At 44.4% G+C, this 21,586-nt stretch overlaps 1 protein-coding gene across 1 annotated transcript in view; it reads left to right on the top strand.

Moving 5' to 3' along the window:
- Window positions 1–195: 195 nt before the first annotated feature.
- The window catches only part of LOC131266213 (uncharacterized), a 37,936-nt gene continuing 16,545 nt past the window's right edge, over window positions 196–21,586 (top strand). The window contains exons 1-4 of the mRNA XM_058268617.1: window positions 196–2,105; window positions 11,615–11,721; window positions 14,077–14,150; window positions 14,262–14,381. Coding sequence (XP_058124600.1) covers window positions 1,672–2,105; window positions 11,615–11,721; window positions 14,077–14,150; window positions 14,262–14,381 — 735 coding nt within the window. The 5' untranslated portion in view covers window positions 196–1,671. The remainder of the gene's footprint in view (window positions 2,106–11,614; window positions 11,722–14,076; window positions 14,151–14,261; window positions 14,382–21,586) is intronic.

Here is a 21,586-nt window from a genome sequence, read left to right as displayed (position 1 = left end):
AATTATAGTATCCAAAACACCAATTTGTTAATGGAATGCCTATAAAAAACTAGAGAAACCACTCCACCATTGGCCCACAACATGAACTAGCGTTGCACCTCTGTAATATTCAAACGCCTTAGGCCGTACACAGAACCGATGTAAAATTGGTTATTTTCATTTCGATAGACACCGATTCAACAGCAACGGGAGATTACGATGCAGTGCAGACGATTTTCCAAATCCTCCGAACAGCATCAGTAGTGGCAATAAACATAGCGGGACTATTTCGTTGATAGATTCAGCGGCGATCGCTTGGAATAATTCTGCTGGTGCCTCGGATACGGTTTGCGTTTGTTTCAAGTTGTTTTGTTTTGCTGTGATCTCGGAATACGATCACCATAAGTGCACCCCTCGTGAAGAAAAGAAAGGTTATCAATGTCGTCGTTGTCAGTGCTCGAGCGCAGAAAAACGTACGGCAGCGTTGACCAGCAGGAATAACAAGGCAACCCGTGCCATGACGACGGTGGAATCTTCCAGGTGAAAAGCGGACATATTTTGATCGAACCTTCCACACACTTGCTGTGGTACCGCGCTATCTTTCTCGCCCCTCCAAACGTCATCGCCTCTTGGTGCTTGCCAACCTAAGCATTGGTATCGAAATAAACCAGCGATTATTGTTGGCTCGAAATTGAACCATTCGCCATCGTCGGGAAGCCAACTTGAGGCCATCGATAACAACTTCCTTCGCTCCTCTTCTGGTAGGCAAACAACTCCGCCGGACGTCACGACAAGTGTGCGCTCTTCTTTACTCGGAACGACAGCGTGCGTAAAGGACAGGCGTTGTTACACGTATTTTTGGGTGAAAAAAGATAGTGACGCGAACGTGGTTCACCAGCAGCAGCAGCTTGTGACCGTTTAGATAGCGATTCGAATACACGGGTTACTTCCAACAGTGGCCAGTGCTGTCCGGTTGCCAGCTAAGAGACGGTGCAGGTCACTCATCCGGGCGAATCGGAAACGGTGCGTTAGTTGAGATAGCTTTCCACGAACGACGCATACACACACGATGGCCGAATGGAGAAAGTCCTTCGGTTACATTACGTGCATTTTGGCGTGCATGTGCACTCGCTAGTGCAAAATTGACAGCTTGGACAACCAGGCATTAAAAGCCGCGTGTTATGAGTAGCAAATGGTGCCAGTAGATCGATTCCATCTCGCAGCAGCATCGTAGCAGGCTACGGAAGTGCCCCCGCGAAAGGGAAAAATCCATATCGAATGGTGGTAACCACAATCAATCTGTGATAAAGTGCAAACCCCTAGACAGGAAGTGTGTTCTGTCCTGCCACTGTAGTTTGTATCGTTTCCTCGCCAGCAGCCGCACATTTTGCCCTGGAGACGGTATGCCGTGTTTTTCTTCTTGTTGTGATTTCTTGCCCCGGTTTTCCACTATCCGGTTACGGTGCTAAAGGTATGTGTGACGCAGTTGTATTGTGTGTTGGTGAATTGTTTTGATTTTGAAGAACCGTCCGTTTCGCTCGGTGGTCAGTTCTGTGTCGCGGGACGGTTCTCGACCGACGTAGCAGCGTGGCAACGATTCCGATTCTACGGTGAAATTGTGTGATAGTTCCGTGGTGACGTTGGTATTTGCGGGTAATCCTATCCTGTCGGTTGCGAGCGGAACGCTGCGAAATGACACCGGGACCAACGACTAAAATCGAACGCACGATGACCAGAGGAGGCGGAGGTGGCGATGGTTCATCGGGCACGGAGGAGCGCAAACGGTGCGCCGAGACAATCCACTCGGGACAGTTCATGGTTTCACACTTCGAAACCGAGGGTGCCGAGGACGACGATGACGATCTCGGAATGCAGATGGAAGACGTCAAGCCGTCCGATCTGATCGCGTCCGACAATGCGGTGGGCCTACCGTTGGCCCCGGCCGATGTTTGTGCCGCTGGTGCCGGTGCACTGGTACCGCTTGCGGCGTCAACCTCATCCGAGCAGAACCAGCTCGCCCGGTACGTGCCGCGACCGCTTCATCTGAGCAGCCGTTCCGCGATTTCGCAGGTCGAAATCGATACGGACCTTTCGACGGTGTTCAACACACTCAACGTGACCTACACGTAAGTATTATCCATTCCCACCCCGGCGGATGAAGCTAATTTTCGATTCTAAACATTCTCAGATTGTAGCGTAAGATCATTCCCGGGATAAGGCGCCCATAAAACCAATCCCAGTTTCTGGAAAACGCGAAGTTGATTTCTTATCAGCGCCACGAACGCGTGGTGACCTGCCCTCGAGCGCAACAGTAATCCACACTTCGAAGCCATTCGCCGGCCTATCGGAACATCTCTCCCTCCCGCCCAAAACAAAGACCGATTGAATTGTACCGATAAGGGCCGTTTTATTCCAACCAGGATGGTAAACCCCGTCCGATGCTCGGTTTCAATTTCCCGCGCACCGAACGCGATCGATTACTATTAATGCGCCTAATCGGTTCTCGATCGATCCTTCGATTATTGTTTGTCCAAACGGATTACACCCGTCGCATAACACGGTTCCGGCCTGCACCTCTATTAGAGGTCGTACAGTTAAGGGCACCGTCGGTTTTTACGATGATGCGTAATTTCGCTGTAAAACGTGCCGCAGCGCCATGTGCTCGGGTTGTTTGATTAGTATTCTTCCATACCATTCGGATAATCTAGATACACTGTTTCAGTTACATGTCCCTCGTCCGTTGGAGCACTTTAACTAGGCTAAAGTGAAAATCGGTATCATTCTTATTTTAACCCATCAAAAAGGTTACCAATTCCCGTAATAGGATAGTTTGTATAGTTTTATAATACAACTGAACTAGATGGATCCGCTACCGACGGCACGTAGGACGCTACAAAAACCATTTTAGAACTACACTCGAATTCTTGGCTATTCTGCCTTCGAAGGCTTCTTTGTCATACAACTTTTAAACCTATGATTTCGATGATCCGGTTAGTAGGCTTTGATCGCAAAAATTCTTGTTTTTTAAGTATGGCTAACTGAATCCTCGTAGTGGGTATTCTGTCTGTCTGTGAAAAAGTATGGTACATGCTTATGACGTAAGATAGTCGTCAGGCGAGAACAAAACAATATGAACAACTGTAACGAACCAGACATTTACAAAACAGCCAATTCGCCTGCCATTTTAGAAACCAACCCACCGCTTCCTAATACCAAAGCACAAGCGATTGTTGATACACCGATAATGTGTGTTCTACAGCGAAATACATTCAACCATCGGCGGTAAGTCTTTAGAGACTACATTTCCGTGTCCCAAGTCCCAACCAAACAGTCGCCAAGTGATAAGAACACCCTTGGTTCGCTCCAGCAAAACCCAAGGGCTGCCTCTTGGTATAGTCCAGTTTTAGAGCCCACACTCTCTCACAGATAACCACCAAGAGCCAAATTATTGGCTCATCTCTTCCCAGCGTTATGTCGGGCACTCGGGTTGAGTCCGTTTCAGCCGGGTTTCATGCTGATAACCTTTCGCGGCATGAAGGTGCATACGAAGCGCGCGCCTCAAGCTTATTCGGCGTCCTGTCCGCCATCGCTGCTGCTGCTATGTCTGCGGTTTGGGGTACTATTGCCATGCGAATCGCAGAAGCTGCCGTTTCGCCGCGGAACCACTGGGAAGGGGTGGTAGTATTTTTCGTAGATTATGTACTTCCACACCCCACACTTGCCATCCCATCCCTCGGACAATGAACTTAACTTATGACTGAAATCGAAGAACAAAAAGAAACGGGGAAGGCAAAAACAACAGACAACAATTGGGGTAACGTATTTTTAACGCACCAGGATCGGCGGATCGATGGTGTGTAAGTACACGTTCAAGGACTACAGCTGATGGGACGATCCCGAGGGGTCCGGGGATCATACTGGCATATCACACAGCTGGTGCGTGCCATTGCATCATTGTGGCCACACGCGAGCATCCATCGGGATCCGCTTATATAAAAATGAACCACCGCTTATCACGGACTTCAACCTTTGGTTTGTCGAAACCATCAGCAACCGTCGACCATAGGCTCCGATTTTTTACCATTCGTTGATAGATCGGTTACCGCTGAGAACAAGGCCCAACGATTAGATTAAAGAAAACAGAAACGGACAAAAAATATTTATGCAAACCATGGCTTTAAGAACGTTTTGTTTTCTTGAATGATTAAATCTCAGTCCACCATTCGCTCTCATGTACTTTTATTAAACGATCGGTTCTCTTTCGTCCAATTTTGTTTCCCTTCTTCCTTTCTTCCCGGTAGTCCCCCCCGCTATTGCGCAATAATAAACAATCTCTGTTGTTTCCTCCAGCGAGGCGGCATCCCTCCTCGCGCATACTTTTAAGAAAGCACAGAACCAACGCCATCACACCCCACTACTAACACAACCATCCACCTAAATGGTTCGCGCCACACCTCCAGCGCAACATTTGGCGCGCAACGTGGTGTGCTACGGCCGTTCTCGGAGACTCGGTTTTCATCGTCAAAACAGGTTGAGTGTATGTATTTTTAAAGTCCGATTTATTTATTTTTTTCCTTCCTTCCCTCGATCGCGTTTTGCCAAGCCGTCGTCTCGAGGGGTTTTGTTGCGAACGGCCTTTCCGACTCGCGCCTTCGTGGAAGTGCAAGTTATGCGCGCATTTTAAATTCCTACTACTACACGAGGGAGAAGTTGTTTAAGTTGTTTGAGTTGTTTTCGCCCGACGGTGGAGAAGGTAGATGGAGTTTGCGATCTGCGCACAAGCGCTTTGGAGGGATACGTCAATGGGAAACATTGGCAATATACCGGTGGACATCGACATCACAAGATTCAAACAACCCAACACGCTGGACTTACGCGAAATGGGATGGATTTTATTTTTAGTACACTGCTCCACCGGTTTCCGGTGCGCGCGCGGAACTTATGTACCCGATACCGTTTCGGTACCCACCCCCGGGGGTGAAAATTGGTTTTGCCTTACACTCCGCCGGTGTTTACCCAAAGCAAAAAACCAGTTCAAATCGGATCGATGATGAAGATGATCCTCTCGAGAGAAAGGAATAAAAAAAGCTTGCGCGCCGTCAACGCGGCACGCAAGACAGCTGAGATCATCAGCTGAGTTTGAGGCCCCGTCCCGTGTTGTTCTTGTTGTTGTTGGGGTGTCGAGAAGAGGTATGTGCATGCATGGTTGTTTTTTTTATCAGTTAGATGTTTTTAGCTACCGTCGGGCGTGTCTTGGCACGCTACGGGAGAGATTTGATTTACTAATTGATTTGATATACAGTCTGCTGCAAGTAAAATCGGACACTCGAAAAATGAGAAGGTCTGCTGTCTTTCCGCAAGCCTACAGCATTCCCGGAACCGAATATTGACCTTCAACGTATACAATTCTTTTCGTTAACTCTTTCACTACGTAAGAAAAATGAAAACGAAATCAAAATCGATTGTTTTACTGAGATTCGGCACAAAATGTGCGCGAAGACCCGAAAAGCGGACACGCAAGTAAAATCGGACAGCTAGGCTTCTTTGCCGTTTGGCACACTGCAAGTGGCTTTAGGTCGTTCTAGTACCACAAATATGAGTTGGCCACTATTGTTCTTTGTAGTTGCAAGGTAGACAACAAAATGAAGAAACAAAAATACTCAAATTTTACACAGAAGCAACAAACTTAAACTTGTTACTATCAGATGGGCTTATGCACAGATTATGATCAGTAAGATGATCCAAACATGAAGGGAAACTACTTACGAGGAAAGCAGAATAGGATTGGATAATCTTGTGAAATGAAAGTTTGTTAATTTCATTACTTAAGCCCTGAGTTTAACTAGATCAATGAAGCATAACCCAGTAACCCACTTGGAAACGTGGGAAGAAGAGTTCTTAAAGTAAGAAAACAATGATTAAATGAAGAAAATTCATCATATATATTAACACAGTCAAAGGTATTAACCATTAGCTTTCATATCAGTTAAAAAAATCTTGAAGTTTGGACATGATTGATCAATCATATGGTATCGTAATTCCGTCGAAGTTCCTGGGAAGCTGCATGTCATACACGGCATCATGAACAAGGTGTATTACATCAATATTTTCAAAATTAAGTCATAACCTAGCACCTAATAACTAACATTTGAAGTAATATTTTGTATTCTATCAAGATTATAATCCAAAACACACATTGCTGGATACTAGATTATGGGTATTATTCAACTGCCCAAACTGCTCACTACCGCCATCCAATAACAATACACTTGTGGGAAACAAAGCACTTGTAGGAACTTATGGTGGTGGTTGTACGACTACAAACCAATTTAAAACTTCTTGTGATAATTGAAAGACGTAAACTAAAGAGTTTATGTAAAGAAAATTACAAAAAATAAGTTGGAAGCACGCCAAAACGGCTACAAGTTATTTTAGCTACAAGTGAAAACTTGAGAAAATACTGAATTTCAAACACTTGTTTTGATTGTTTGCATTGCATAAAGTGAATTGTGTTAGAAACTTATGATAAAAAATCATTTTCAGCTAAATTTTAACCAAAACATTACAAATAATCCTCAGTGAAATAGTAACAATCTTTGTTTGCATTCTCGTCAGCTTATCGTTATTTTTTAGGGTTTTTGGTATGATAATTTGGGTACCTATATATCCAGTACAAAGAACAATAGTGGCCAACTAATAAATGTGAAGGTACAATGACATGCGGCCACTTGAAGTGCGCCAAACGGCAAAGAAACCTACCTGTCCGATTTTACTTGCGTGTCCGCTTTTCGGGTCTTCGCGCACATTTTGAGCCGTATCTCAGTAAAACAATCGATTTTGATTTCGTTTTCAATTTACTTACATAGTGAAAGAGTTAATGAATAGAAATGTATACGTTGAAGGTCAATATTCGGTTCCGGGAATGCTGTAGGCTTGCGGAAAGACAGCAGACCGTCTCATTTTTCGAGCGTCCGATTTTACTTGCAGCAGACTGTACTTGGAAGCTGTCCAAAACAACTCGCAAAACGGCGTTACACCAACTTTTATTAATCGCCTTCGGGATTCCACGAGGTGTTTCGTTTCATCGTATATGGCCAAAGGCGGCTATAAAGTCGATCGATTAAATATTTAAATCTAACTCAAGTTTTGTTCCAAGTGTTCTACGAACTTGAAAACATTGTGAGTATGCGAAGTAAGTTGTTGCATGAACTGTTGCGGGGAATTTAGTGTCCTTCGTGCATGACTGGCTTATATATCCACATGTAAAGATCGGTTGAATACAAACGCAATATCGTAAGTCCCTTACGATATTGAAATAAAATTGGAAAAAGACATCATTTTAACTCATAACCAGCCCAAATACATTGACGAATAAATGTACTAAACAAAAGAGAAAAAAAGGCTATTTAAACATACTTTTCAAATACTAGGATATTATGAAAAAATATGTAATATGTGTAAGTAAATGAAAATAGTAAATGTTTTGGTTTTTAGACCCTGCTCTTCTCTGGTTTTGATTGAATTTTGAATATATTTGAAGTTTCCTTTAAGTCTACTTATGTGGTATAATTTGCCATAAATTACCTGCAGAAAAATGTTTCAAATCGGCAAAGTGCAAACCTATTCCTTCTTTGCCACACCTTCGTTGGGCATCGTGATAAGACTTAACGTTATCTCACCAGGAAATCCTCTGACCAGCAGAATGTGTGGGTTAAATATAGTCCAGTGGGTTAAGATGGGTCGACCGATATGGCACGAATTTAATTATCCCGTTTGTCCTTTCGTTCACATTCCCCAAGCCGGTGTGAAAACCGATAGAGTTATGATAAAAATTACAATAAATTAATACATCTCAAGGGTGACACCGTGACTACGGATCGAAAGTAAGCCCTCGGGTTGTACACCGTTGACATTCCTAGCTATGACCGCCGTAGGTATGATCTATTAATCGCGCCACACGAGGTCCATCGTCCGTTTGCAAAGGCGCACGGCGCCAAGGGAAAGAGTACTCTCGGATTAGATTCCGGTCGTGTAGATGGCCGTTTTTATTTCTATCTTGCGCTGACGGGCGACGGTCTCTACCGACCATACTGAACGTAAAAAGTACCCGAAGTGCACCACGCGACGGCGGGGGTGGAATGGTGCTCCACTTCACCGTGCAATCTTTGTTAGCGCTCGCCAAACCGGGACCGTTTGTTGTGTTGTTTGTTTGATGCACTTGAGAAGCGCGGTTGTTTTGCCCCTTTAATTAAAGAAGGGAGAGAAAAAAAACCTGCTAGACAATTTGCGCAATCTATAGTGCTGCGCAATCCTCTGGTGCTACCAACACATCCACCACCGCACACCACCACAAAGCAAGATACGGGCACGCCTTGCTGCACCACCCGTAATATTCGAATGCAGCTGCACTGCCGGGCAAACAGTTGCCAAATGCACACACACACACCCCACTCTGGACACCCCGGTTCGGAGGGAACCGGTGGAGAGAGGGAGAGTGATAGAGAGAGGGCAGAAAAGAAGGCGGCGTACGACGAACGCGCGAGGGGGCTCGTTTGGTTTGACCATCAATGGTCCGCGCGGGTGATAAAAAATAAAACGTCCGCATCGCGAAACGTGACCCGCGGTTTGCCACCGGCACGCTGGGGGCACGACTGGCGCACGTGGGTTGGGTTTGCTGCGTCTGGTCCGAGCGAACGAACGCCATTCGTCGACATCCGTTAGAATGGCGGGTGTGTGCGCGTTTCGAGCGCAATCGAGCACGTTGAAGTGCACCTTCTTCTTTTCGGCCGCGAGCGGGCTTTCAAGTCGCCTCTGCTACCTTTTGTCGTTACCAGTTTCATCACAATACTTTTATCATCTTTACGAATGTTTGTAGATTCACTTGACGATTATTGGTTAGATCAACTTCCATCGACTGTAATCGATAATAAGGTGTGATAAAGTGATTGACGATCAATACATTTACATCGGCAAAATAATATTTCCTTCAATCTGTCAGCACTGTATCTGTGTAGGACTGTGTTTTTGGTAGAAACATTCCGAGCAATTTGTTACCAATTAGCAATCGCTACTAAATTATAGGGAAGTCAGCAACTACTTCAAGCAACGGTAGTCTACTTCTAGGCGTTTCGAAGGTGTCCTACATACAACCGCAATGCATTCAACGCTCTTCCTAGTATCGTATCATAAATATCTCTGTATATCGAGAGACATAACAAATCACATCCCTGATATGGATTAATCTGTTTAATGTTCTAGGAAATTCCACAGATCTTATCTATCGGTTAGTGAAGGGTCACATCCTCTATTTTTTTAACGGCAAAGTAACATCATCTAATGTTTTGGTTCGTACAAAGCATCCTGAAGTAGTCGAAATTATGTAGAAAAAAAAGCTGACAATTTGCAATTGTTATAAAATTACACACTAAAACTATCTAAACAAAGTTAATTTTGGATGGATCGTATTGTGAAAAAAGCCTTGAAACTGTGAGGCCAGTACCCCACCGGTTTTTTTAATTAGATTATCTTCAATAATTGCTTAACAATTATGGCTAGAAAGTAGTGTACTACAATAATTTACGAAAACATCGTGGGCTTTTATTTTTCTTCTTAGTTTAAATTTGGGACTCTGGGGGTCTTACCGATTGTTTTTGGATAGCCTTCAGGCAATTTTTTTCAGAAATAACCCCTGCGATATAGGATTGATGAATGAACTCAAAGGACGAAAATTTACAATCAGAAATGGTAACCATTTCCTAAGGTTCCATTGTTAAATAGTTCCACCTAACTTAGCTGGGAAAGCATTCAAACCCGAAAACGTTTTATTATGTAGCTGTGATCACAAAGTTCTGATCATTTTTTTAATGATATAAAGAAAACTTAAGAGGTTCCCACTTGCAATGAAATTTTATATTGAACAAGGCAATACTCGATCGCAAACAATGAGTGAACATTCGTCTCAATAGCTTTCGAGCTCGATATCTTCCAAGCCAGGGGTCGGTAAAGTCCGGCCCGCCAGCAAATTTTAACCGGCCTGCTGGAACATTTTTGTATAACTTAAAGAAAACTATTGGAATGAAAAAAAACTTTCGTCACATCTCTAGGATATCTATTTCAAAGTTTATTTTAATGTAGTAAATTGAAAGAGTGCAATATTCAACTGTCGAAAGTATGTGAAAATTTACGTAGTTCAAAGCTAGTGATGATAATAACAACTATTTTTAAAGATTTGAATCAGAGTGAATAATCATCACGATGATTCGAATCTTTAAGTCACTCTTTTGTGATATAAAACGTGTAAAATGATTTGTTAATCTTCGAGGATATTTGAATTCTTAACAGGGATTCGAATCCCAAAAGAGCGAATGAGTGAGTAAAAGAGTTGCTAGTCGCCATAGAGAGTCGAATCCCAATTGGGATAAATAAATAATTTGTTATCCTTTAGGATTTAAACCATTCTTTACTAAGATTTAACTCAATCATTCATTCTTACTCATTACGTACATCACTATTAAAAACACGAGTTGCAGCGAACAATTTTCAAAGTGTACAGCAATCTGAAACTGCATGAACGGAAATTTAGTGTACACACATGAAAGCTATTTAAAATTAAAACTGCAATGCACATATTTATGTTGTTTGTATTATTAACACAATTAATAAGGATAATGTATTACATAAATATTATATGAAAATAATAGTAAAAATCAAGTGAAAATTTAATAATGAAAGTCAAGAAAAATATTCAATTTTATATCACTCCAAAAAGTTAAAACATTTCAGCCATAAAACAAAACATTCCGTAAATGGCCCGCGGTTTGAATTTAGATTTCGCATCCTGCCCCTTTTCGAGAAACGCGTGCCGACCCCTGGTCTAAGCAAAAGGCACCGCTTTGAACATCTTACTGTAAACCCCATTCTTATGAGAGCGGAATGTGTTTAGTTAACAAACGACCAAAAGTGGTATCACCGCTTCGCTTTACTGGCGAAGATGATAAAGTTGTCAATGTCATAGCAAAGAACGTCACGTCACGCAGGTTGGCCGCTAATTGCTGTCTTTATTTTTTCATCTGATTCGTGACGTGCGTGGCTTACGCTACAGTTCCCCGCGGCATACGTCACTGTATATCGAGCGGCAACACCAATTCGGGCCTTCCAAAAATTTTTTTATCTTTTTCCGTGGGATTTTATCTTTTGTTTCCCCTTTTTTCCGCCAGCCAAGGAATGTTTTTTCCCCTTTTGCTTTTTATTATCACAACGTGGTGAAATAGCCCCCGGGGCTGGGATAATATTTGCACAAAACGTATTGCAATGATCCACGATCCGTGTTCGCCTGTCAGTTTACGCGGCGGTTTTTTGTCCCGTCATTATTTGTCGTACTTTTGTTTGTCATCTCTGTGGCGCTTTGCCGCAGCTCGAAACTTTCGGCACCAAGCCTCCCGGGGAAACCCGTTCTGTTTGCCTTTTGTGTGGGTTCGAACTGTTCGGGTTCTTGTAGTACTTCTGATTATCTTATCGATCCAATCGCTAGGGCTTCGGATGGATAACATAATCAACGTCTTTACTGAAATATTTTACTATGAAATGGCTCTCACTCTTTTTTTTTTCTTTGATCTCTTCCAACTCTCCATTGCAGGCAAAAGCTGACGTCCCCGAAATGGAACCCCTTCAAAGGCATCCGTCTGCGCTGGAAGGAGAAGATCCGCTTGAACAACGTTATCTGGCGCTGCTGGCACATGCAATGTAAGTCTTCCGCCAACTGCCACCGTGCCATGCCTTGGCCTTCTGCTACACGCGACTAAAACCTACCTCCCAGCTTCATTTCCCTCGCCGAGCAAGAATGTCTTAAGACACGAGGAAGCACCGTAATGAAGCCGACACTCTGTGGAAGAAAGATAGTCGGCCGTTTGCTTTGTTGCAGGAAGGGGATGTTTGCCTATGCATTCAGTGCAGCACTGGCCCGGGTTCCCCCTCGCAGGGCCGTTTGCTTCTAGTGCGACTCTATTTTTGCACTGGAAATGAAGTGCATCCTCGACACACCCACCTTCCGCGCCATCCGTCCAGACAACTGGCAGTAAACAATCAAACATCGCGTGGCAGTGTATGGCTCGCACTGGAGGTCTAATCCCTCCCAGGCCCACTGCATCGTTTCCCCCCGGTTTTGGTGCAGGTGGCCGTAGCCTCCTCGTGACTGACCCGGAATGTTAAACACTGTAGCAATTCGATCAATCGTTTCGGTGATCCAACACACAATGTTACACCTAATTTTTGGCGCCCGCTATCATATTCGCCTTATCTGGAGTGCGAGCAGGAATGATGATTTTCCTCGACTACATTTCAACTGTAAGTTTGTGGGAAGCGGATAGAACCGGATTGGTTTGAAGATATACCCCTCGTTGGTCCAATATTTGACAGCATGGAAGAAAACTTTTATGGCAGATCTAAAATTTTGAAAAACATTATCCCAACCCTCGCTTACCATCACTTAGTGCAATGGAAAAGTTCTTTTTCGAAAAAAACATCCCCTCGTCCTCTGTTCGGTGCCAAATCCGTTAGGCCCATTGATAAGCCTGCTGGTCAAATATCAGTAGTTGGTAAGGTGAGATTGGTTCTTCCAAGACCCAGCAAAAGGAGGGAACTGTAATCGCTCGTCTCCTGCCCCTACGAGCTCCACATTGGTTTGTGCCTTCCCGCACCGGCACAGTGCACACACTGACCGTCGCGTCATCCGTTGGAGCGAGAGGGGTGGAGCCAAATGCCACAACACTTTGTTGTAAGTTCCACATCGCCCTTCCGGTCCGGCGGCCCCCTTCTTCGGTCAAACCAAAATGGCCAAGCAAAGATAGGAAACGGCGGTACTGTACAACCTCTATGTTACCAAGGCCTCACCGGGGGTGGTGCATCAGCAAATGGAGAAGGGTGATGGGTCCCCTTGCCATGATGGATGGACATCAAGCCCAACACCAAGAGAGGTAGTGGCACATGAGGCGGTGAGGTTGAAGTCCACCAACCAACCAACCCATGGCGTTGGTAATGGAGGTGGTGGTGGTGGTGGCGGCAATAGCAAAGCAATCTTTATTATCAAAAGTACGCCCAACAACCGTACGTCCCTCCGCGGCCGGACCTGGAACCGCGGACCAGGAATGATACGGAAGAGGACGTGGCGTGTGTGTGTGTGTGTGTGTGTGTGTATGTGTGTATGTGTCTGTTACGCGGGGAGGGTTGTGCCTTCATCCAGACTTTTCAGGCTACTCTACCGCTCGTAGGCACGGTTTGGCTTCAGTTGGTGTTCAACCGAAGAGTCGGGATCGTCTAGCGTTACTTTTGAATTTTGAAATATAAATATATATTTAGACTTTTTTTGTTGTCTTCTGAAGAGATAGACATTAGAAAGGGAGAAAAAAAAAACCCCTCTAGTACAGCGATAGAGGACGGGCGGCCATTCGGTAGTCACGTTTCGGTCGATGGTTACGTTCGGGAGAGTTGTTTTGGTCGTCGCTAGTAGTTATCACCTTCCAAAAATTCTTGCCAGCGGAACCCGTGAAACCCATTTGCTCCGGTCGCGCGTGCAGGCAGGAGGAGGCTGTCAGGGGTCAGGGCGATTGTGGTGGCGCGGATCGGGTCGGGGGGTGTGTTTGGTTGGTGGCCTCTGTTGTGGATGCTGTTGAAGACATTTAATCAGCGGCGTGTGTGTGTGTGAAGTGAAGAACCAAAAATAGACAGCAAAAACACTGCTTTATTGCGTTACCTTCTATTAATTTAAGAACTTAGAAGTTTGCAGTCGGTAAGGACTTTGTAGTCGCCTAGGGGTGGTGAAAATCGGTGTCGATTTTACCGCAGCACCGTATCCCGGCAGCCGCCCTGCTGGCGCACTTTAGTCGAGCTTCACACATGGTGCAGAAGATGGGTAAAAGAATTCCTGAATTTTGCGTCCTTCGACGCACCCGGTACAAGAAAAGCCAAAAGAGGCGTTTCCGCTTGGTAAATATCTTAATCCTGTTTCTTTGGGTTCCCTTTTACTTACAGGTGTTTTGTTAAATGAATTATATTGTTGCTCACCAATCGGATCGCACTTACATATTTTATCTTTCATTTCAGTTATCATGAAACGGAAAACTCTAGTCTGTCAGTTTGCATCTCCTCTAGACGTAGACGTACACAATACACCGCAGGTAAGAGAGGGATACTATTGAATTTATAGCACCACAACCGGGTGATGTGTTGTTTGTTTTATTTAACCATCTACCATACCTCTTGCCCTTTTGTCCCTCCCAACCGCTCAGGCTATTCTACTCGAGGGAAAGTACTGGAAGAGAAAGTGCAACGTTATCAAGGCAGAGTACAAGAAATGGCGACGGTTTAACCTAAAGCAACCATTAGGTGCAACGAACATTGTCGATACGGTAAGTTGGACCATCCATCCGCAGCTGGGATGGGGCGAGCAATAATGTTTGAATTTCTGCAATTCTCCATCATCAAATGATGCTTTATTATGAACCACTGATATTACACTGTTCGTTTGTTGCCGAATTGTGACAGCCATAATATGTTGTATACCATGTTTTGTTACCATATATCACCCAGGTAAGGGTTGGGGCCCGATGGTTTATTGCCTTCGTCAGCATCGGTTCACTTTCGCATGGTACGATTTCTTTCACTATCTGGTGTACGCACGTTGCCAAAACTGTGCGATATCCTTATCTTGCAGGGCTTTATCTCATCAATCATAGCATCCATATAGATTTTTTTTATTTTTATTTTATTTCATTGCTTGCTCCTCGGGAGTTGCGGGCACTTTTTGGGGGGCGCCTTCCAAAATGCTACCCCTGAAGCTGACAACTGTGCGATGATGCGTAAGGGGGCCCTACTCTCCACCAATAGTGGTGAGACCTTGAGCTAGCTGCGAAAGACAATCGCTTCCGCACGTTGTTGCGCGCGTCGGTCCGCGCAAATCTTGTTCCGTCCACCCCGATAAGACTCTCTTGCGCCATGTGGGTCGGCAACAGTTATGCTTGCGTTAAAGATGTTGGAGGTGAGGTGGCGGCAGGTTTGGACCAAAGGGATTGTTTGCCTTGGCCTTGAATTTTAGTGAATCGTCGATTTTTCGATGATAGTATCTTGTTTGCGTGTTGTGTGGGGCGTTCTTTTTTTAGTTTCTCCATTTACGACGATTGCGTGACAGGTGTAAAAATCTAAAATTAGTAAGGCCCCTAGGAAGTATGTCCAGAGACAAAGAAATAAAAATTATATGAAACTTTAATGACAACAAACTCGGACCAATTCCGTACTACTTACGCTACTTCATTTCGTGCTGATGAAATTGTATCAGTATCAGCAAAAATGTTACAATCGAACTGAGAACCTTTTTAACGGAAGAGAAGAGAATTCCGTTACAGTCGTTGAAAATATCTTTATCTTCTACCCCACCCAGGATTGAAATAGCGCATCAACTTTTGTCCCTAACACATCTGGTATTGCCCATAACTTAACAGATTTTGTCTTGTTCACCTTTTTTATCTCCCGATTTCAATTTTGTCTTTATCCTTAAATTTGACTATTTAGACAAGAATGTAAAGACGTATATTATTGTTTGTACTAAGAGTTATACAATATATCAGTCTACAAAAAAGAAATAATGCAAAATGATTAAAATATTAAAAATTTACTAGCCTTGTACCCAAAGGGAACAAGTCTATTAAGCCGACAATGGGTCAGGCATGACCGAAGAAGGTCGTTACGCCAAGAAAGAAGAAGTGTATTTCGAAATGCCTAAACAAAAATGTGCTCTGAAAATTTGCTAAAAAGTTTTGGTAATTGGCATAAGTGAGTTTTAAAGCATGAATTTATTGATATTTATTGTTGGTAGAGTGTTATTATCTAGGAAACCCACATCAATCTGGTGTGTGTTTTCAGCTAGAGACAAAAGTAGATGACTACGAGGCAAAACCAAATGATTTAGAGACAGAAATTGATGAACTATCTCAAAACCAGATGCCGTAGAAACGTAGAAGTAGATGAGCTAATTTAAAACATGGTGCATAACAGACAACATCGCCTACTTGTGAGATAAAGTTCGGTGACAACGACTGTGTCGACGGTGTCAAAATACACAAGCCCAAGAAACAGTCGTTGCCGCTAGTTTTTGGTTTTAACGCAAGAAAAGCGCAAACAGCACGTTCATTTTTACCGTTAAGCCACCTAGTTTCGCCTTTAATACAACAATGTTTGCCTTGTAGTAATAAATGTTTATCTCTAAAATATATATTTTTTTCCTATCTGAAAATTTATTATTTTGATTGAAATATGCCGAGCATTCTATGCATTAAGATATTAACGTAGTAGGCTATGAAATAAGAGTACAATAGGTACAAAATTACCTTATCTATTCACTTGTTTTCGATTAGAGACAAAAATTGATGCGTTTAATGCAAGCATGGTTGCTTAAAAGATAACAATCGTGATGGTGAAAATAGATACCTTAGAGACAATAACACATGTGTTTGTGACAACATTTACAGGTGATGGTTGTATTAAAAAATACACAAGTATCTCACCATGCAAATGAGCTTGCTGTCGATGTCAAAGAATCCGCATGCGGTAAATAGTTTCTTCTGTAACAGATTTTCCAGTAAAAACTTATCCATTTGGTTCGACACTATTGTTGGTTCCAATTGTGCCTCTTCGTTGTCACCTTCTTCGCATTCGTAGCCCTTTCTTATAGACGCAATCGTTTTATCGATCTTCCGAGGCATGCGACAGAAAGAATAACGTTTAATGTTAAGTTATGCTTAGAATAAAATAACTCCACCGTCTCACCTGGTTGTGGCATTGCTCACACGAGAACCCAATGGCAAGCAACATCGCGAGGAATTGTGTTGCCCAAAGCTGCGTCACCCAGAGATTGTCGTTCAAAGTGATCCCAAGTTCAACAAAACAGTATAAAGCAAAATATTGATTGGAGAGCTGCAGTTCCGCCTGCAATATCATAAGGAGCACGATGCCCGCAAAGCATTGGTTGATTTCGTCGACCAGCTGCAAACCGCACCGACACTGATCGACCAGGACGACCCATTGGCCACGGATGGACGGCGTTCGTGTGGCTTCGTGCTGCACTGCATTCTGCAACTGCTCGAGCCGAATTCGCAGCATCTGAACGCACACGGTGTACGTGATGATCATACCGACAGCCATGTAAGACCGAACCATCTCCAGGAAAACATCAAACTGATCGACCTCACTGATTAGCTGGGCATCCAACACAATGAGGTACACGGCGTCACCAAACAGAACTGCACACACTACCAGCCCAAACCGGTCGTACGAACCAACGATGCCCCACCAGCACTCATCTAGGAACAGGGTGTTAAGCAGTGCCGTGATGCGTTTCCGGCGTGCGTAAATCTGAAGCTGCATATACACGATCGTCGATGGAAAGGACACAAGGTACATGATCATGACGGTGTTCGAAGTGGGTGACTGAAGAGCTCGCTTGCCTTCGGACAGACAAATCCAATTGTAGCACATTAGCGCACCGACTAGCGTGAGATTGACGGCAAACGCTAGCCGATTTTGGGGTGTATCGGTCTCGAAGCGATTTGTTTTGGTGCTGTAATGGCACGGGATGGTATGGAACACATATCCTACGAAAAAGAACACCCGCAACGGTTGATTAAGCACGGCCATCGTTTGGATGGCCGTTGAAACAATGTCCGGAAGGACCTCATTTGCTTCCTTCCTTCTATATTTGACTATCTAGTATTCTGGTGGTCGATTCTTATCATACAGCAGAAAGTTATTTATGACATCCGTGCAAACTACGGTAAAAATACTTGTTTATTCATCGCCTAATAGCACTCTCTGAGAGCTAATACTTTAAAGTGAGCAATATAGATTACGGTCAGTGCTATCCTTTGTTTTAAAAACCACCGGTGACGTTTACATTGCTTCGGCGAGGGTCACTTTGCTTGGGGTTAGTCAGTGAGTTTATTGTGTTCTCATATGAGACATCCTCCAACTGCATCTGATCAAACTGTATCAGTATTAAAGTATGAGTTATGATCGCGCTTACCACCTGTAATGGGATGAATAGAAACGTATTCTGTAAGCCATTTCCCTTTACCGTTTGCCAAGAGTTGTGCCATACCATTTGGATCATAGTGTAATCGATGTTGAAAAATCCGCTCACAGAAAACTGCGTATCCCGTTGTAAGTTGTACAGGAGAAACCTTTGAAGCTGCTTCGCTATCCTTGTGTTGCGATACCGGTAGTCATCGAAATGTTGTACACACACGGCCGTTTCTTTAAGCTGCAGAAGAGATGCAACATTAATCTTAGCTAGAGCGTCATTCCGGGTGACTTCCACGTTGGAAGTCAAGACTAAAGTAGTAGTAGTAGATATGGCCTATACAGGCTTTGGGCCATGTGGGTTCTTTCGCCTCTTTTCAATCCTAAACTTCACTGTTGCAAGCTAGCGTTTTCATTTATATATGATACACAGCTGGCGTTGATTAGCCTATTTTTTTATACCTACTTATTAGTATATTTGTTACTTCAAACTCACCTGTTCGGTTGTTCGCACAGTACCGCTGACAATAAGCAACACAAGCAGCAGGTAGATGGATTGCCACAGCTGCCGCAATGCCCACCGTGTGTAGCCACTGTCGAGTCCTTCCAGCATCGGTCGCTGCAAGTGTATCATCGTGAAGCAGTCAAACATTAGATAGACCATTTCGATCACCACGAGCAGCACGATAAGTGTGAGCGGAAAGGAAAAGCATCGATTCATCTGGCGAACCTGGGCCGCGTACAACTCGTACCGGTCGACAAAGGCGGACAGCATTTGCTCCCGACCGGCACGACACTTCTGGCTCTCCCGGAACAGCTCGCTCAGCTGCTCCATGCGTACCCCGATCGCTCCGGAGCAGATCCGGTGAATGAAGCAGAGGTAGCAGCAGCCTAAAATTTTTGTCGCCACCGTCAAGCTGAGCAGACGTGTTTCCACATCCTCGTGGTAGCTGACATTGCAGCAAAGCATCGTTAGTATGGCCAGCATGGTGATACCGAACTGTCGTCCATTATCGTACCGCCGTTCCTTCTCACCGTACCGATCGAGCAGCCAGTCGCTCCGGAACAAGACGTTCATCATCTGTGTAAAGCGTCGCCGCCGGAAGAAGGAGTTAAGCAGCGTGCACGTCACGATCGACACGTACACGATGATCTCGAATGCGCCGACGATCGCCATTATGATCGACAGGTGGTGTAAATACTGCACGGTCATCAGCTTCACGTCGATGAACCAGAACGGGATGGCCATCAGCAGGTTCACCAGGAACGTCAACCGATTGCGAACGGTCTCCTCGAACTGGTCCGTTTGTTCGTTGTAGCTACACGGCAGCAGGTACACCATGGATGCGCCCTGGAACAAGCGACCATGCCGCCGATAGTACGAGGACATCGCCAACGAAAGGCAAACGTTTCAGCTTCGAAGGATATAGCTCGTTTGACGACGGCAAGGATGCGTCCAGCATGTCCTCGGCAATCGTTACTATTGCTCTGAAAAGAATGTCTGAGTAGATTCATCGATCATGTCTGAGAGCAGTGAAATTAATTAGCTTTGGAGCTTTGTTGACGTACATACGCCCACGTCGATCAATATGAAGAGGGAGGGCAATGCGTTACACATTGTGGTGTAGTATCACATCTACAACAAATGATGTCTGTCATCATCAATAGAGAATAAAATAAACGTCGGCAATGTTCTATTCATGGCTGGGTGGTTTATACAACATTCATTAATTGTGCGGTGGCAACACTAGGATCGTATGTTTTTGTTACACCTTATGTTTGGCCGGTCGTGCCGTTGTTCGTTGTTGTACCATTAAACGACGCTCCCAAAGTGCCCGTCAGATCGGTTTCCAGTTGCTTGAATTGAATTAGTATCACCAGATACGTCACGATAGAACTGAAAACCATATAGATGACGGTGTTGTCAATGTCGAAAAATCCGCAGGCCGAAAACTTTTTCTTCTGATGCAGATTTTTGAGCAGGAACTTGTTTATCTGCTTAGCGGCGCGTGTATTCTGTAGCCGATAGTCGTCGAAATGGCGGGTGCAGAGGGCCGTCTCTTCAACCTGTGGATGGAAGTTGTAATGAAATGACGCACTCTTAGAATTAGTTAGTAAAGTCAATATACGAAAGGATGGCCGATGTTCCTAGTCCCTTTCGGAGGCCCCTTTGTTAGGTTTTTGTTGAGTACCTGTTTCGACGCTTTATCACATGCCGAAATAGTAACATAGCTAAGAACACCGTATAGACATTGCCACGTCTGACGGGTTAGCCAGTAAGGATTTAATGCGGGACCCGTCCTGAAGAAGGTATACTCGACTATGGTATACCATTCATCCATGAGATATAGCAGCTGAACCGTGGACAGTAGGAACAGCTGGAGGATGGGGAACGAAAGGCAACGATCGACCTGTCCGATCTGCCTCTGGTATCGATCAAATCGTTCCACGAAAAAATGTGCATCGCACTTCAACAGCACACTATCGTAGAGCATCCGGAGTTGTTTCATTCGTAGCGCGATCACATTCACACACAGCCTATACACAAACGCCACTAGAAACACGGCAAAAAGTCTTCCAAGAATGAGTACGCCTAGAATTTTCATAGGAATATCCTTTAGATGAGCGATTTTGAAGCTGAAACCAAACACCATGTAGGAACAAATCGCTAGAAAAATGCGACTGTCACTGAAGCGGGCGCCAGTCGATCCCCCAAAGCTATCCAACAGCCAATCGGCACGGAAGAGCACATTCATCAGCACCGTGATTCGTTTCCGATTGATGAACACGTTCAATATGGCGGATGTTACCACGGACGCGTAGATTACGAGTTCGATGCCACCAACGGCAGCCAGCACGGGAGAGGAATGCGTACGCAGGACCTTCGTAGTCGTTAGATGTATGTTCAAGTACCAAAATGGAACGGCCAGACTGATATTAACAACGAACATTGCCAGATTCCAGCGCGTTTCCTCGAAAGCACCCGTTTTTTCGTTGAAGCTGCACGGGATGAAGTAGAACAACGATGCGAGCTTTATTATCCATCTGTGGCTTCTGTAATAGGTGGACATTGTGTGCCTAAAGTAATGCTTGTGGAACCTGACATGCATCGCAGAGTAGTCGCAGGCAGCTAGGTGCTTCGATTAGGCTAATTGAATTTAAGGTAAAAGCTGTTGCGGTCCACTACGAGTCCTGGAACTATGCGGTGTCATTAGTATTTTCACGTTGCATAAACATCAATGTGAACAGATGGCACATTTGAAAGGTTCCAGCTAAATAATGACCTCTTTGAGTGTTGGCTAGTGTTGTGTTGACCGATTGACGTCATCACATACCGCACATCCCGAGGATACTTAAATATCTAGTGTCTAGTTATAGACTTCCGGTTTGGGCTTACCTCGTTTTTTGCACGCTCGCAACAGGGAACGGTTAGCAGCAAGTTGCTCCCATAAATCGCCTGCCAGAATTGACTATACAACCACTCACCGATGTTGGCGTAGTACATAGTGTCCGGGCGTCCAACGGTCAGCATTAGGAAACACTC

This window comes from Anopheles coustani, chromosome 2, assembly GCF_943734705.1.
Source record: "Anopheles coustani chromosome 2, idAnoCousDA_361_x.2, whole genome shotgun sequence".
In the NCBI taxonomy this organism is placed as follows: domain Eukaryota; kingdom Metazoa; phylum Arthropoda; class Insecta; order Diptera; family Culicidae; genus Anopheles; species Anopheles coustani.
The sequence above is the reverse complement of the archived record's forward strand: the minus strand, read 5'-3'. Positions and strand labels throughout refer to the sequence as shown.